The sequence below is a fragment of the Podarcis bocagei genome, assembly GCF_964188305.1.
Source record: "Podarcis bocagei genome assembly, chromosome: 15".
Lineage (NCBI taxonomy): Eukaryota > Metazoa > Chordata > Lepidosauria > Squamata > Lacertidae > Podarcis > Podarcis bocagei.
In genome coordinates, this window is record NC_138141.1 from 33,283,183 (window position 1) to 33,297,597 (window position 14,415).

At 45.5% G+C, this 14,415-nt stretch overlaps 1 protein-coding gene across 2 annotated transcripts; it reads right to left on the reverse strand.

Annotated features, from left to right (window-relative positions):
- Positions 1 to 670: 670 nt before the first annotated feature.
- LOC308574851 (putative methyltransferase) lies at positions 671 to 12,970 on the reverse strand. Of its 2 annotated transcripts, XM_081173183.1 has the most exons (6): positions 12,773 to 12,946; positions 8,860 to 9,020; positions 7,269 to 7,482; positions 2,642 to 2,742; positions 2,077 to 2,214; positions 671 to 938 (listed from the first exon to the last, which is right to left on the reverse strand). In XM_081173183.1, exons 1-6 carry the CDS (start codon positions 12,881 to 12,883, stop codon positions 848 to 850), a joined length of 816 nt encoding a protein of 271 aa, XP_081029309.1. In that variant the 5' UTR covers positions 12,884 to 12,946; the 3' UTR covers positions 671 to 847. The 2 variants fall into 2 exon arrangements, with proteins under 2 accessions (XP_081029309.1, XP_081029310.1); XM_081173184.1 differs by lacking the exon at positions 2,077 to 2,214 and having other exon boundaries at positions 12,773 to 12,970.
- Between the last annotated feature and the right edge of the window lie 1,445 nt (positions 12,971 to 14,415).

The following is a 14,415-nucleotide window of genomic DNA, read 5'->3' on the forward strand; positions in this document are numbered from 1 at the left end:
TAGGACCTTCGTACCTACGGGACCGCCTCTCCTGGTATGTCCCCTAGAGGAACTTACAGTATTCAGATAAAAACATCCTGAAGGTCCCAGGCCACAGAGAGGTTAGGCTGGCCTCAACTAGAGCCAGGGCTTTTTCGGCTGTGGCTCCAATCTGGTGGAACACTCTGTCACAAGAGACTAGGGCCCTGCGGGACTTGACATCTTTCCGCAGGGCCTGCAAGACGGAGCTGTTCTGCCAGGCCTTTGGTCGGGGTGCAGTCTGACTCCCTCTCCCCTTTCATAAGAACTTGCATGAAAGTGGCCTCCCAATTTTTCTCACAGGCCCATATAAGTTCAGCACAAACAGTTGGGCCTGGTGAGCATTTCAGGTCCCCAGCCCGAATCTGCGGGTTGCCATCCGATTGGATTTTATACTGATCCTGATCTGATTTGAGGATGTATTTTAATTTATTGTCTGATTTTATGTTAATGTATTATACATTTGATGTTAGCCACTCTGAGCCCGCCTTCGGCTGGGGAGGGCGGGATATAAATAAAATTTATTATTATTATTGTTATTATTGTTGTGGATTTTAATTTTTTAAAATTGTCTTATGGCCATGGTTTTAAGCTGATTTCATTTTATGTGAGTTATATCAGCCATAAACAAACAACAAATAAAAACAATGAATTCACTATTCAACTCAGTTCTGTTTTATTATGATACCAAATGAAAAGATTCTTAACAATGCACATGATTCTACATGTGAGGAGCAGGTAAAATATGACACCGACCTCCAGTTTCAGAGGAAGCCACCCAGTGACCTACACGTGCGCCCTGCCCTGTGCATTTAGACTGACATTCCTCTCAGGAGCTCTTGCAGCCCAAGATGCAAATGTGCTTCGTGCGCAACTCCAGCTGGGTATCCCGAGAAGAAACACCCATTGTCTCCAGAAACCTAGGGGAAGGAAAGCAAGAGAGCAGAAACCAGGGTTCAGTTCCGGGATTCATTGAAATGAAAACAATTACTGGACGAAACACCTCGAAATGTCCAGAGCTAGCCCTGCTCCATCTTTTCACGGTTCAAACAAGTTGTCTTTTGACGGCAGCCAGGTGCATAATGGCGAGATACTTAGAAGAATTTGGGAGGCTGCCTCTTCGACAAACTGGTAGAATAAAATGCGGCAAATGGCGGGTGTGGGGAAATGGGACTGAGGACATAAAGCTGGCATAAGGTTTGAAGCATGGCTTATGCACAGATTAAATGAATAGCTGGCATCTGGCAACACTCCTGACTTCGCCACTCACGTGTGTTAGCGGAAATTCCTGCACTGCAGGGAGTTGGACTAGATGGCCCTTAGGGGTCCCTTCCTTTTAAAAATAATTTTTAAAATAATTTCCTTTTTAAAATAATTTTTAATTTGATTTTTAAAAAGTATAAACATGTAACCAAAAAATCCAAATATTGAGATTACTCTGAATCTCCTGACTTCCTCCACCCATCCCTTCCACGGGTCCTACTGATATTTACAACTGCATATCAATACTAATCCAAATTTTTATCCTTCTAAATTATCCATAATTACTGTTAGTTTACAACTGTGATTAAAATCCTGCTAATGTTTTAACTTGCTTACAGTAGTCTCATAGATAAATTATAAACTTTCCCCATTCTTAAAGTTCTTGTCTTCTTGATTTCTGAGCTTCCCAGTTAATTTTGTCACCAACTTGGTTTGCCATTCTTTTCTGGTCATGGTTATCTTTTCCTTCCATCCCTGGGCTAATTTTTTTTTGGGGGGGGGGTTCCCATCCAACTTTACATTTCTGTTACTCTACATGGGAATTTTTTGAATTAAAAATTACAATGTGCATACTGGAGCTGAATTTTAATTGCAGGAAAAAATATGGAAATCCAAGCCCTTCTGCTTTGGCTTCTCATACGGAGAACAGTTACCGTTAAATTCTACTGCATGCCATCTATGAAAAGACATGCAACATCACAGGCTAAAGACTTCAACACGACTCTCCTAGCGGACTTAACCATGGTTCCTTGACCCTTCCACATTTGGCTTACTCCAGCAGACAGATTTTGTCACCTTCGCTCTGTGTTTTGGAGAAGTGATTTTGCCTCCTCAGGCTGGGCTTCCAGATAAAGTCGGTACTGCGAGAGTGACTGGATATATCCTATTACGTCAGCAACGCTCAGAGGAATTTTATCGAAAATATCCGTCAACCTGGAAAGAAGCAGAAAGCTTTAGGAGAAGTTCGGGGCTGAGTTGAGAGTACAGAAATCTTTTGACTACGGAAGTGGTGTCAATCATATGTATGTTTGCTCAGGAGAGTGTGGCTGTTCAACTTAGTGACTTTGACAGCATTGTTCCGGACTTCCCAATTTGTATTTGTTTAGTTACAAAAATATTTGATGTTGCTGTGTCATAAAAATATGTCAAAGCCGTTTATAGCAACAAAACCATACAACTTACAAATTCAGTAAGTTGGAAAAAGAAGAAGTTAAAAACAGGTATCATTTAACAACTGTGGATACATTCTTAATAGTTTACATAAGCTTGGTGGAACAGAAATGTTTTTAGCAGGAGATTGAAGAGATTGGCATGGCTGGGTCAATGCACCGCATTGTACAAAAGGGCCTGATCCACTCACCTCTTCTTCTCCTTAAAGGGCAAAGAATCAAAGATTTCTTGGTAATCATTCTCAAGTGATTTGAGCTTTTTATTTCTAAAGGTGAAAAGCTGGTCTACCACCTTGAAAAGAGAGAGAGAGATAAAGGGGGTGGGTGGGAAGCCACAGTCATTTCTTTTATGCTTGCAAAAATCTCACTGTTCAAAGCATGCTGCATAAAAGAGGATGCTGAGCTGTTAAAGGTGCAGAAATCCAGAGTAGAAAAATGGTCAACATGCAGATACTCTCTATATGGAAAGACTAAAAGCATTGAGGGAAATGTGTGAGGTGTGGCAGCCTATAGAATAACGTATTTCAAGACTGTCACTCAGTATGTGCCCATTTGATGGCTGGGATCTGTGAAACTGGCACTTTCACAAGTGTCACGTAACATTCATTCAGCACTTACAAGAAATCAATCTTTTATTGTGGCAGCACTTTGGAACTGCCTGCCCATTGACATATCTGGCTAAAAACGTTTTCAGTCCTGCATGCCTACGTAGGTTTTAGTAGCTATAAGTGTTTGAAATGGTCAGTTTTATTTATTTTATGCAACATGTTTTTAATGTTTTTTAAATTGGTATTTCAAATTATAGTCAGACCTGGGTTCCAGAATGCCTACATTTTGAAACATTTTGGCACCCAAACACCGAAAACCCGGAAGTACCGTAACTGCTCTGGTTTTTTAATGATTTTCAGAAGCCGAACATGCTACCCGGCTTCTGTTTTGAGTTTCCCTATTGTACTGAGGCTTCCGCTTTGTTTTCGGTTGTTGAATGTTCAGAAGTCGAATGGTCTTCTGGAACGGATTATGGTCGACAGCCGAGGTTTGACTGTAATATTTTAGACTGCCTCAAAAACCACTTGGAGGTCTTTTGTTTTATGTGGTTTATGTGGTTATATATATATATATGCAGGTTTTGGTGTCTTCGGGTGTCTTCCCGTGTAAGAGTTGGGTTGTCTAGGCGACGTTTCGACGAGGTCTCACTCGTCATCTTCAGGCTGGTGCTTTCGGCTTCTTGTTACTAGAACAGAGCAGGATCTCAGTGTTTGAGTTCCTATAAATACTGTTGAGGGGTGTGGTGTATAGCCTCCAACGTTCTGGGCAGAGAGGAAGTTCCCAGGTTAGTGTGCCTTTTCTTCTTTTGTTCATTAATTACTTGAGGGATATCTTGAGTGATTTCTTGACTGATATTCTGAGTACCACTTAGGAGGGTCATTAGGTGTGGATTAGTTGCTAAAGGTTTCGTGTCTTGACCTCTTGAGCTTGTGAAGAGTTTTTCTGAGAAGATGGCTGTACTGCACTTAGTTGTGCTCTGGCTTGGCTTCGTGTATAGGGGCGAGCTGTGGTTTTGTGCCCTGTGCCAGCCAGATCTGTGTAGGGATTGCAGGGGGGTGCAGCATCCGGAGGTGCCAATATGGTTTGGCTACTGGATGGTGTCTGTAATTTATCTGTGGAGAGGGTCTGGGTTTGGGTCTGGTGTGGTTGATTGGAGATGGCGTTCTGTGTGCCTCTGGTTCTGGTGTCGGTTTTTGTGGGGAGGGCTAATTTCCAGATGTCTGGCAGGCGGGACGTGTCGTCACGCTTGTTCATGTTGTGAGGGTGTTTCTCTATCTCGATGGCTTCCATGATTATTCTCTCATGAACATGAGAGAACATGAACATGAACATGCTCTGTTCTAGTAACAAGAAGCCGAAAGCACCAGCCTGAAGATGACGAGTGAGACCTCGTCGAAACGTCGCCTAGACACCCCAACTCTTACATGGGAAGACACCCGAAGACACCAAAACCTGCATTCCTGTACCCGTGAAAATCTACGAAAGCAAATATATATATATATATATATATATATATATATATATATATATATATATATATGGGTTTTGGTGTCTTCGGGTGTCTTCCCGTGTAAGAGTTGGGGTGTCTAGGCGACGTTTCGACGAGGTCTCACTCGTCATCTTCAGGCTGGTGCTTTCGGCTTCTTGTTACTAGAACAGAGCAGGATCTCAGTGTTTGAGTTCCTATAAATACTGTTGAGGGGGTGTGGTGTATAGCCTCCAACGTTCTGGGCAGAGAGGAAGTTCCTAGGTTAATGTGCCTTTTCTTCTTTTGTTCATTAATTACTTGAGGGATATCTTGAGTGATTACTTGAGTGATATTCTGAGTACCACTTGGGAGGGTCATTAGGTGTGGATTAGTTGCTAAAGCTTTCGTGTCTTGACCTCTTGACCTTGTAAAGAGTTTTTCTGAGAAGATGGCTGTACTGCACTTAGTTGTGCTCTGGCTTGGCTTCGTGTATAGGGGCGAGCTGTGGTTTTGTGCCCTGTGCCAGCCAGATCTGTGTAGGGATTGCAGGGGGGTGCAGCATCCGGAGGTGCCACTATGGTTTGGCTACTGGATGGTGTCTGTAATTTATCTGTGGAGAGGGTCTGGGTTTGGGTCTGGTGTGGTTGATTGGAGATGGCGTTCTGTGTGCCTCTGGTTCTGGTGTCGGTTTTTGTGGGGAGGGCTAATTTCCAGATGTCTGGCAGGCGGGACGTGTCGTCACGCTTGTTCATGTTGTGAGGGTGTTTCTCTATCTCGATGGCTTCCATGATTATTCTCTTGTGGTGATGTTCCATGTTAAAGAGCAATTTGGAATCTGCAAAATTAATTTCGTGTCCTGTTTCTTTCATGTGTTGGTAAAGAGAGGAAGTTTTTTCTTCTTTTTTGACGGCATTCTTGTGTTCTGCGATACGTGCATTTATTCGTCTGTTTGTTTGTCCAATGTACGTGGCTGGGCAGACTTTGCAGGGTATTTCATAGACCCCTTGGTTTTCTAACTGGATTTTATCTTTTGGGTTTCTGAGGATATTGGCTATTTTTTGGTTGGTGCAAAAGGCTGTTTTGATATTGTGTTTATGGAGGATTTTGCTAATTTTATCTGTAGTGCCCTTGATATAAGGAAGGAGGGCCATGCCATTGTTTTCTTCTGTGTCTTGGTTTTTGGGGGGTGTTTCTTTTTGGATTAGCTTCGTAACCCTGTTTTGCTGGTATCCGTTGGCGATTAACACATTTGAGAGATTCTGTAACTCAGTTGTCAAGTGGTCTTTGTCAGCCAGGCGTTTGGTTCTGGAGATGAGAGTCTTGGCTACGGAGTTTATTTGTGCAGGGTGGTGGTGTGATTGTGCATGTAAGTAGCGGTTGGTGTGTGTTTTTTTCCGGTAGATAGTGTGTCCTAGGGAGCCATCAGGTTTTTTGTAGATTAGGACGTCAAGGAAGGGAAGTTGGTTGTTGGGCAAAGTCTGCCCAGCCACGTACATTGGACAAACAAACAGACGAATAAATGCACGTATCGCAGAACACAAGAATGCCGTCAAAAAAGAAGAAAAAACTTCCTCTCTTTACCAACACATGAAAGAAACAGGACACGAAATTAATTTTGCAGATTCCAAATTGCTCTTTAACATGGAACATCACCACAAGAGAATAATCATGGAAGCCATCGAGATAGAGAAACACTCTCACAACATGAACAAGCGTGACGACACGTCCCGCCTGCCAGACATCTGGAAATTAGCCCTCCCCACAAAAACCGACACCAGAACCAGAGGCACACAGAACGCCATCTCCAATCAACCACACCAGACCCAAACCCAGACCCTCTCCACAGATAAATTACAGACACCATCCAGTAGCCAAACCATAGTGGCACCTCCGGATGCTGCACCCCCCTGCAATCCCTACACAGATCTGGCTGGCACAGGGCACAAAACCACAGCTCGCCCCTATACACGAAGCCAAGCCAGAGCACAACTAAGTGCAGTACAGCCATCTTCTCAGAAAAACTCTTTACAAGGTCAAGAGGTCAAGACACGAAAGCTTTAGCAACTAATCCACACCTAATGACCCTCCCAAGTGGTACTCAGAATATCACTCAAGTAATCACTCAAGATATCCCTCAAGTAATTAATGAACAAAAGAAGAAAAGGCACATTAACCTAGGAACTTCCTCTCTGCCCAGAACGTTGGAGGCTATACACCACACCCCCTCAACAGTATTTATAGGAACTCAAACACTGAGATCCTGCTCTGTTCTAGTAACAAGAAGCCGAAAGCACCAGCCTGAAGATGACGAGTGAGACCTCGTCGAAACGTCGCCTAGACACCCCAACTCTTACACGGGAAGACACCCGAAGACACCAAAACCTACATTCCTGTACCCGTGAAAATCTACGAAAGCATATATATATATATATATATATATATATATATATATATATATGTGGACTATTTTAATTACTGAGCGGGGGTTGGTAAAAGTGTTGAAAGTCATGGTGCTTTGTAGAAACTGGCTTTATAAATATTACTGTAATAAACGCCTGGGCCCTGAAATGATATTCTTTTCCATAGTGCCAGTGTTTTGCAGGAGGGATTAAAATGCACCCAGGACTTGTAGGTTTGCTCAATTAACATAGATTGAAGGACTCTGCTGTCCTTCTACAGGAAAGACACTTAAAAACAACAACAACCCCATAGACATTTGGGGCTAAAAACTGGCAGGGATGGCCCTGAAATGTTTGGTCTGAAGGTGGACCTCAGGTCCGAGGCCTGTGCGATGGACTGACCTCTCTGAAGATCTCCGTTAACTCATCTGTACAATCTTTGTAACACAACTGCATGTCCCAGTTGTAGGAGCTGAAGACCACACAGCCTGACGGCTTGAGAACTCGGTCCACTTCCCTCAGAAAGCGAGGCCCGTCAAACCAGTGGACGGCCGCAAAAGCCGTGACCAGGTCCACAGAGCCGTCTTCGAAAGGGAGGTCTTCGGCAGGGCACACCCTGTGGGAGGAGATGGCAAGGTGATTGTTCGAAGTCTGCTGGATCTGGCCCAAGGCCCATCTGGCTAAGCATCTTGTTCTCACAGTGGCCAGCCAGATGCCCCAATGGGAAAACCGCATAAAACCTGGGAGCAAGACCAGAGGCAGAGGAAGCCGCTCGGGCGCCTGGGGCAACGCGCCCAGGGGGCGAGGGTGGGGTGAGCCACCCACAGGGGCAGGGTGCACCTCGAGGCCTCCAGAATCTGCCTGCCTTCCCCCCTTTCAGCCACCCTACAGCCACCGTGTCACTCCCAGGAGAGATGCGTAGCTCAGGCGCACTGCAGGCCCGGCTGTGGGTGCCCCCCAGCATTTTGTCACCCCCCTCAGTGGTGACACCCGGGGCGGACCGCACCCACAGCACCCCCCTTTCCTGGCCCCTTTGCAAGACTCCTCTCCCCGTCTGGTTTCCAGCAACTGGAATTCAGTAGCATTGCTGTCTCCAGCTGTGGAGACAGAGCACAGCCATCGTCATACCGCCCAACATTTCTCTGATGAAAATAGGGGTGTCCTATTCCATAATCATTGTATTCTTTATAACCAAGCCATTTGACTGGGTCGCTCCAGCCACTCTGGGCGGCTTCCAACATATATAAAAACATAACAAATCACTGCACATTAAAAAAAACCCGAAAACCTTCCCTGTGCTTCAGGTGTCTTCTAAGGTTGTATGGTTGCATAACTCCATACCCTCGAATGAAAATTTGGACGTCCTAAGGAAAAGTGAGGCATTCCGGGGCTGCTTTTGTAAATCTGTAACAAATGATGGCTCCCAGAATCCTCTGGGGGAAGCCATGACTATTTAAAGTGTTATGATAGCACTTTAAATATACGTTCACATTTTAATACTTATTATCTAATTTGTGGAGTAATTGGAAGTGTCTGTGTGCACAAACATCAGAGCATAAGGAAAGCCTGCTGGATCAGGCCTAGGGCCCGTCTAGTCCAGCATCCTGTTCTCACAATGGCCTACCAGATACCTGGGGGAAGCCCACAAGCAGGATTTGAGCAAAATGGCTTCCCTCCTGCGGCGTCCGGTAGTCAGACAAACTGGCCTTCACTCTGCCCACCTTGTAGGTCCAGCAGAGGCATCGTGGCTAGTAGCCACTGATAGGCCTCTTCCTTAATTTCTCTAGTCTTCCAAGTTGGTGGCCATCTCTGCCTCATGTGGGAGGGAGTTCCACACTTTAAATATAGGCTGCATGAAGCTGTGTTTTCTTTCGTCGGTCCTGAATCTTCCAACATTCAGCTTCAAGAGCTCTAGTGTGGTGAGAGAGGGAGAAAAACGTCTTCCTGCCCGCTTTCTCTCGGCCATCCACATGCAAGGTCAGCTCCTACTTACAGATAAGAGACATTGGGCGGTTGTGGAGCTCTCCTGGCCTCCTCGATCTGAGCTTCACTGATGTCTGCTCCGACCACCTTCTCAAAATGTTTTCCCAGCATCCGAGTGCTTTGGCCCGAGCCACAACCCACGTCGACTGCCAGCTGCCCGGGGCTCACTCTCTGAGAAAAGATAGCGACACATCTCAGAAAAAACCAAGAATAAGCTCCAAATACCTGCACCTCCCCACCTCAGAAGGAGGATGTGGAATCCCCAACACAGAAGCATATTACATTGCCAACCAAATATGCCATATAATCCCATATATACTCGAAGATGAGACAAAACAATGGGTACACCTAGAGAGGGACACAATTGAAAACACCTGCACCACAGCATACCCACTCCTCCCAAACAAACTAAAGAAAATTGCCACAACACTTAACAGGTACACACAGATCATGCTCAAAGCATGGAAAATAGAAATAGGCAAACTAGCCCCAACCCCATCCCCACTAATCCCCCTGGCGTGGCGTACCACCCATTATTCCACCATGCAGCAAAAAACCTCCAGATAAAAACCTGGCGAACCAAAGGCTTATATTGCCTAATAGACTTTTATAAAAATAACAAACTTTTGTCAATACAAGAAATACAAAACAAACTAGAAGACACTCAAATGCCCTGTGTCAGGGAACTGCCATCGGAGCCAAGAGTGGAGGTAAGGCTCCCCAACGATGCGGGAGAAGGGACCAGCAGAGGGAGAGAGAACACTTCCTTTGGGGAAGGAAATCAGAGTGACACCTGGGAGAAAGGGGAGCAGGGAAGGACTTCGGAGAGCGGGCTCCAGGACTCTTCCACAGAGACCAGCGGGGAGAGTCCAGGACCTCCGCTGGCCACGCCCACTCTGCGCAGAAGACTTCCGCGCAGGGAGTCTAGGCGGAGACTTGGTGTCAAGGAGTTTTTATGTTGGAAGAAGTTCAGGAAACGCCCACTGACGGATTCTGCCAGCGACTGACACAGCCACGGAGAAAGGGCTGTCCAGCCAGGGAAAGGTTTAGCCAGGGAACGTTGCGGGAGCAGCAGCAACCTCTATGCACAAGCAACCCCAATTCCCCTTACACCCTGGTTAACACAGCACCAACTACATGCCCTCTTAAACAACCCAACAGTAAAAACAGCAGCAACTAGGCCCCCGACAACCTTCGAAAACCTCCTCCTAACAACAAAGAGAAACGGTAAAGGGCCGGTATCCGCAATATACAAAATACTACTCCAAAATCCCACAAACCCCCTAGACGCAATCAAAAAACAATGGGAGAATGACATAGGCTATGAGATTAACCCCACTCAATGGACCAGAATGTGTTCTAAACCCCCCTTTAAATCCATATCAACGAAAAGAACTCACTTTGAAACTCACCCACAGGTGGTACCTAACACCAAGGAAACTAGCGCTAATACACCCAGGAACCTCACCAAAATGCTGGAGAGGGTGCACCTCCACAGGCACATACCTCCACATGTGGTGGGAGTGCCCCAAAATCCAACTATTCTGGACAACAGCCATACAAGAAATATGTAAAATAACTAAGTATTAGACACCACCCCCGAATTGGCCCTACTAAACATCTTCCAAGACAACAATGCCCATTTACACCACAAAGAACTCCTAACCCACCTACTTTCAGCAGCCAGAAACACCATAACCAGACACTGGAGAGACCTGTCGGGAGTATGCATGGACCAATGGTACCAAATAGTATGGGAAATAGCCCTACTAGAAAAATTAACCAATAAACTCAAACTGACACGGGGACAAACAGAAGAAGACGCCTTTACCCTGGTATGGTTCCCCTTTATCACATACACAGCCCAACAAGACAACGACAATAATCCACCAACAGCATGCAAATCAAAACGGCTAACCTGATCCAAAACACCTACCCACCCCACTCACACACGAAAACAAAGATCATCACAACCAGTCACAAACAAACAACCACACCCTAGGCCAACCCCAACCTCTCTCACCACCAAAGGAACACAAGTGAACAGCACAAGCAACGCTGACACCAAACCCTACATACATTAAGCATAACAGAAACATCGCCACCCGACCCCACCCCCACCCATCTTCCCTCCCTCCACCCCTTCTTTTTTTCTCTCCCCCTAATGTCTCAACAAATGAAACGGATTTGTAAAAATGTTACATGGAAAAAATATGAGAGACACTACACTTACTTCTGTAAAACAAGAAAATATTTAATAAAAATTTTTTAAAAAGAAGAAATGCATCGCCAGGTCATTTTCAGCAAGGCTAGCACCTCAAAGTGCAAGCACATAAATAGGTACCGCAATGGCGGGAAGGTAAACGGCATTTCCGTGCGTTGCTCAGGTTTGCCAAAAGCGGCTTAGTCTTGCTGGAGACATGACCTGGAAGCTGTACGCCGGCTCCGTCGGCCAATAAATTGAGATGAGCGCCGCAACCCCAGAGTCAGCCACGACTGGACCTAATGGTCAGGGGTCTCTTTACCTTTACCTTTTAGGGAACCTGTCATCCTGCACCCACCCACCCCAATGTTGTTGGGACAGTACAGCCCTCCGTCCTCCGCAGCCAGCATGGCCAATAGTTAGCATGGATGGGAGTTGTAGTCAAAGGAACAGCATCGCGAGGGACACGGCTTTCCCACTCTTGACCTACCCAAGGCCGTACCCATCTAGGTGCGATATATGAGCAGTTTTCACTCGAACACAGTGAAACCAGCTGTTAATTAACCCAAAATGTCATGGGCTGTTTTGACGCAGAAGAATGGTGGAGGAACTAGCTGGGTAGCCCCCAAGAGAAGATGATTCAGAGCCCGGGGAGTGGTGGTTGCAGAAACCTGAGCTCTGAACATGATCTGATTTACTTTTACAACCCAATTCGTGACTTATCTGTGATGCTTTTGGGGTGGTCTTTGGCTAAGGAGTTGGGCAATTTGTAAAGTTGTGACACACCTTTGTTCTGGGTTCCTTCTCGCCTTCTTGCACAGTGGGGTGATGGTAACTGTGTCGCAACAGAAAACTGCTTCCTTCAGTTGGTTCCTGCCTTAACTTGTTCTTCTCTGACCCTTAATGGACTTGAGGGATACTGCATTCCTTTGATGGGGAGTTGGCCTGTAAAAGCCAACTCCATTTTCTTCTTATATCACTGCCACCCCCTTGTTACTATCTAGGCACACTACCAAGGGCTCTAAGACATTTTGCTAGAGTTCTAATGGTTGTTTGTTATGAATATGTGTTTACCCTTAGCCTTATGCCTGCTAGAAGTTTTCACAGAAAAGGAATAACGAAAGATTGGTTGTTTACAAGAAATGAAAGAGACAGAATATTTACACTGTAGAATTGTAGAGTTGGAAAGGACCAGAGGCACAGCAGGGCCTCGTATTAGGCTGCTCAGCCTCCTCGTCTAGCAGCTGACGCAGGAGGTAGCGCCGCCTCTGCCGCCGCTTTTCCTCACGACCTCCATCCACCCCCAGAGCTTCAACTCCAGATATTTTGGTCTGAATTGGAGAGCTGAAGGAGAAAGCAGGCATTCAGAGTTTTTTTTTTCCGAGGGTGCTCCCCACCTTGCACATTTTCACTTATGTGGGGGGAGGGGGCCAGAACACAACCCCCACATAAGGGAGGGGGAGTTTTGCAGTGCCTGTACTGTTATATACCAATGTTAGGTTACGGAAAGGGTCTTCTAGAGGAGTCATTTACCATGCTAATTTTTCCCTAAAGTATTAAGAAGGCCAGGAAGCCTTCCAGGACATCTTCAGGATAAAGATTAGTATCAGAGTCAAGAAAGTTCATAATGGAGCTCTCCTTTTATATAAAATTATGCCAACTGTACGAATGCAATGATCTACGCGTCTAAGTTCAGACACACACACTATTATGTTCTTACCTTTTCTTCCAGGTACGAGAAGATCACGCCCTGTAGGTTCTCCTGCGGGGAAAACCTGTATTTTTGATAAATAGCAGCGTGAGCCCTCTCCTCAAACAGACGAGTGCCCATGGTGTCACGGAGCACAGCCTGCAACTACTTGCAAGTTCAGAATGACACACACTACTACGTTCTTACCTTTTCTTCCAGGTACGAGAAGATCCCGCCCTCTAAGTTCTGCGGGGAAAACCTGTACTTTGGATCAATAGCAGCGTGAGCCCTCTCCTCAATAAGAGGAGTGGCCATTTCATGGAGCACATCTTGCAACTTCTTGCAAGTTCAGACTGACACATTCTATTATGTTCTTATCTTTTCTTCCAGGTATGAGAAGATCACACCCTGTAGGTTCTCCTGTGGGGAAAACCTGTATTTCTGATAAATAGCAGCGTGAGCCCTCTCCTCAAACAGACGAGTGACCATGGTTTCACGGAGCACAGCTTGCAACTTCTGCACGTTCCTAGGGACACTGGTCTGCCTTTGTGTGTTTTTAAATGTTTTAACAGTGAAGTAATTTATTGTAGCGCTTTTAAATGTAATCAGGCAATCAGAGAAGGCATTATCAGATAACCTGGGTGTTATGTGTTGATGTTCTCACCCTGGCCACCAGGGGTATTGTGTATATAGTTTTCACTCAGGTCCATATAGGTTAATTTAGGTGGAAAACCCTGGGGTATTGTTGTTACAATGTGGACAGCCGGCTGCCCATAAAAGTAGGCCGGCTGAGCTGTTCAGTTCAGTTCCAGCTTACTATAAAGAACCAATTAGAGAAATCTCTGTGTCAACTGCTATGTCCACCCACAACGTAATACTGGCAGACAGGAAAAACAACATTCAAATTTCTGTTGTAGACCATGTTTTCTGTGATATAGGTATGATGTTTTTTTGGGGGGGGGATTCTTGGGTTAGACCCCTTCTGTGATGTATGTATGATGTATGGAGGGGTGGTCTTAGACTCCAGGGCGGGCAATTTCAAATGTCTATACAGTATAAGGGCAGGCACACCTTTGTTCTGGGTCCTCCTCCGTCCTCCTGCGTGTGAGGGGAGCACCCTGTTGCAATAGCTTTAATAAAGATCAGGCTTACTAGCTGCTTTGCTTCTCAATATTCTCTGGTTGGCTTCTATTATTTTCTCCTACCAATAGGAACCCACGCAAGGACTCTATATGGGCTCTTGGATACCCCATTAGGGGAAAAGGGCAGATTTTGTTTACAACAGCCTCTACTCACCCGCCCCAAACTAACTCTTACATTCGCCTAATTTTAACTTCCATTTGTCACAGCTGCAAGTCTGCAACTAAACAGGCAGGCCAGTTTGGGGTTTTTATGCCGGCTTAAAAAGGCTTCCTGCTAAAGGATTCTGGGAATTGCAGTTCAGCAAGGCTGCTGAAAATTCTGAAGGTTTTTTTGCCTCCTTCCTTCCCTCCCTCCCAGAACTACAGGTCCCAGAATTCCGTGGGGAGTAAATTAAGTCAGTAATATGGGTTACAGGACAAGTTTAAGGTCTTGCTATTGGTAACATTGAGAATGTCCTAACTTGTACACACTGGCCTGGATGCTTTGATCCTTGGGAGGAGATGGACTCTCATTTATACTGTATGCTCCTA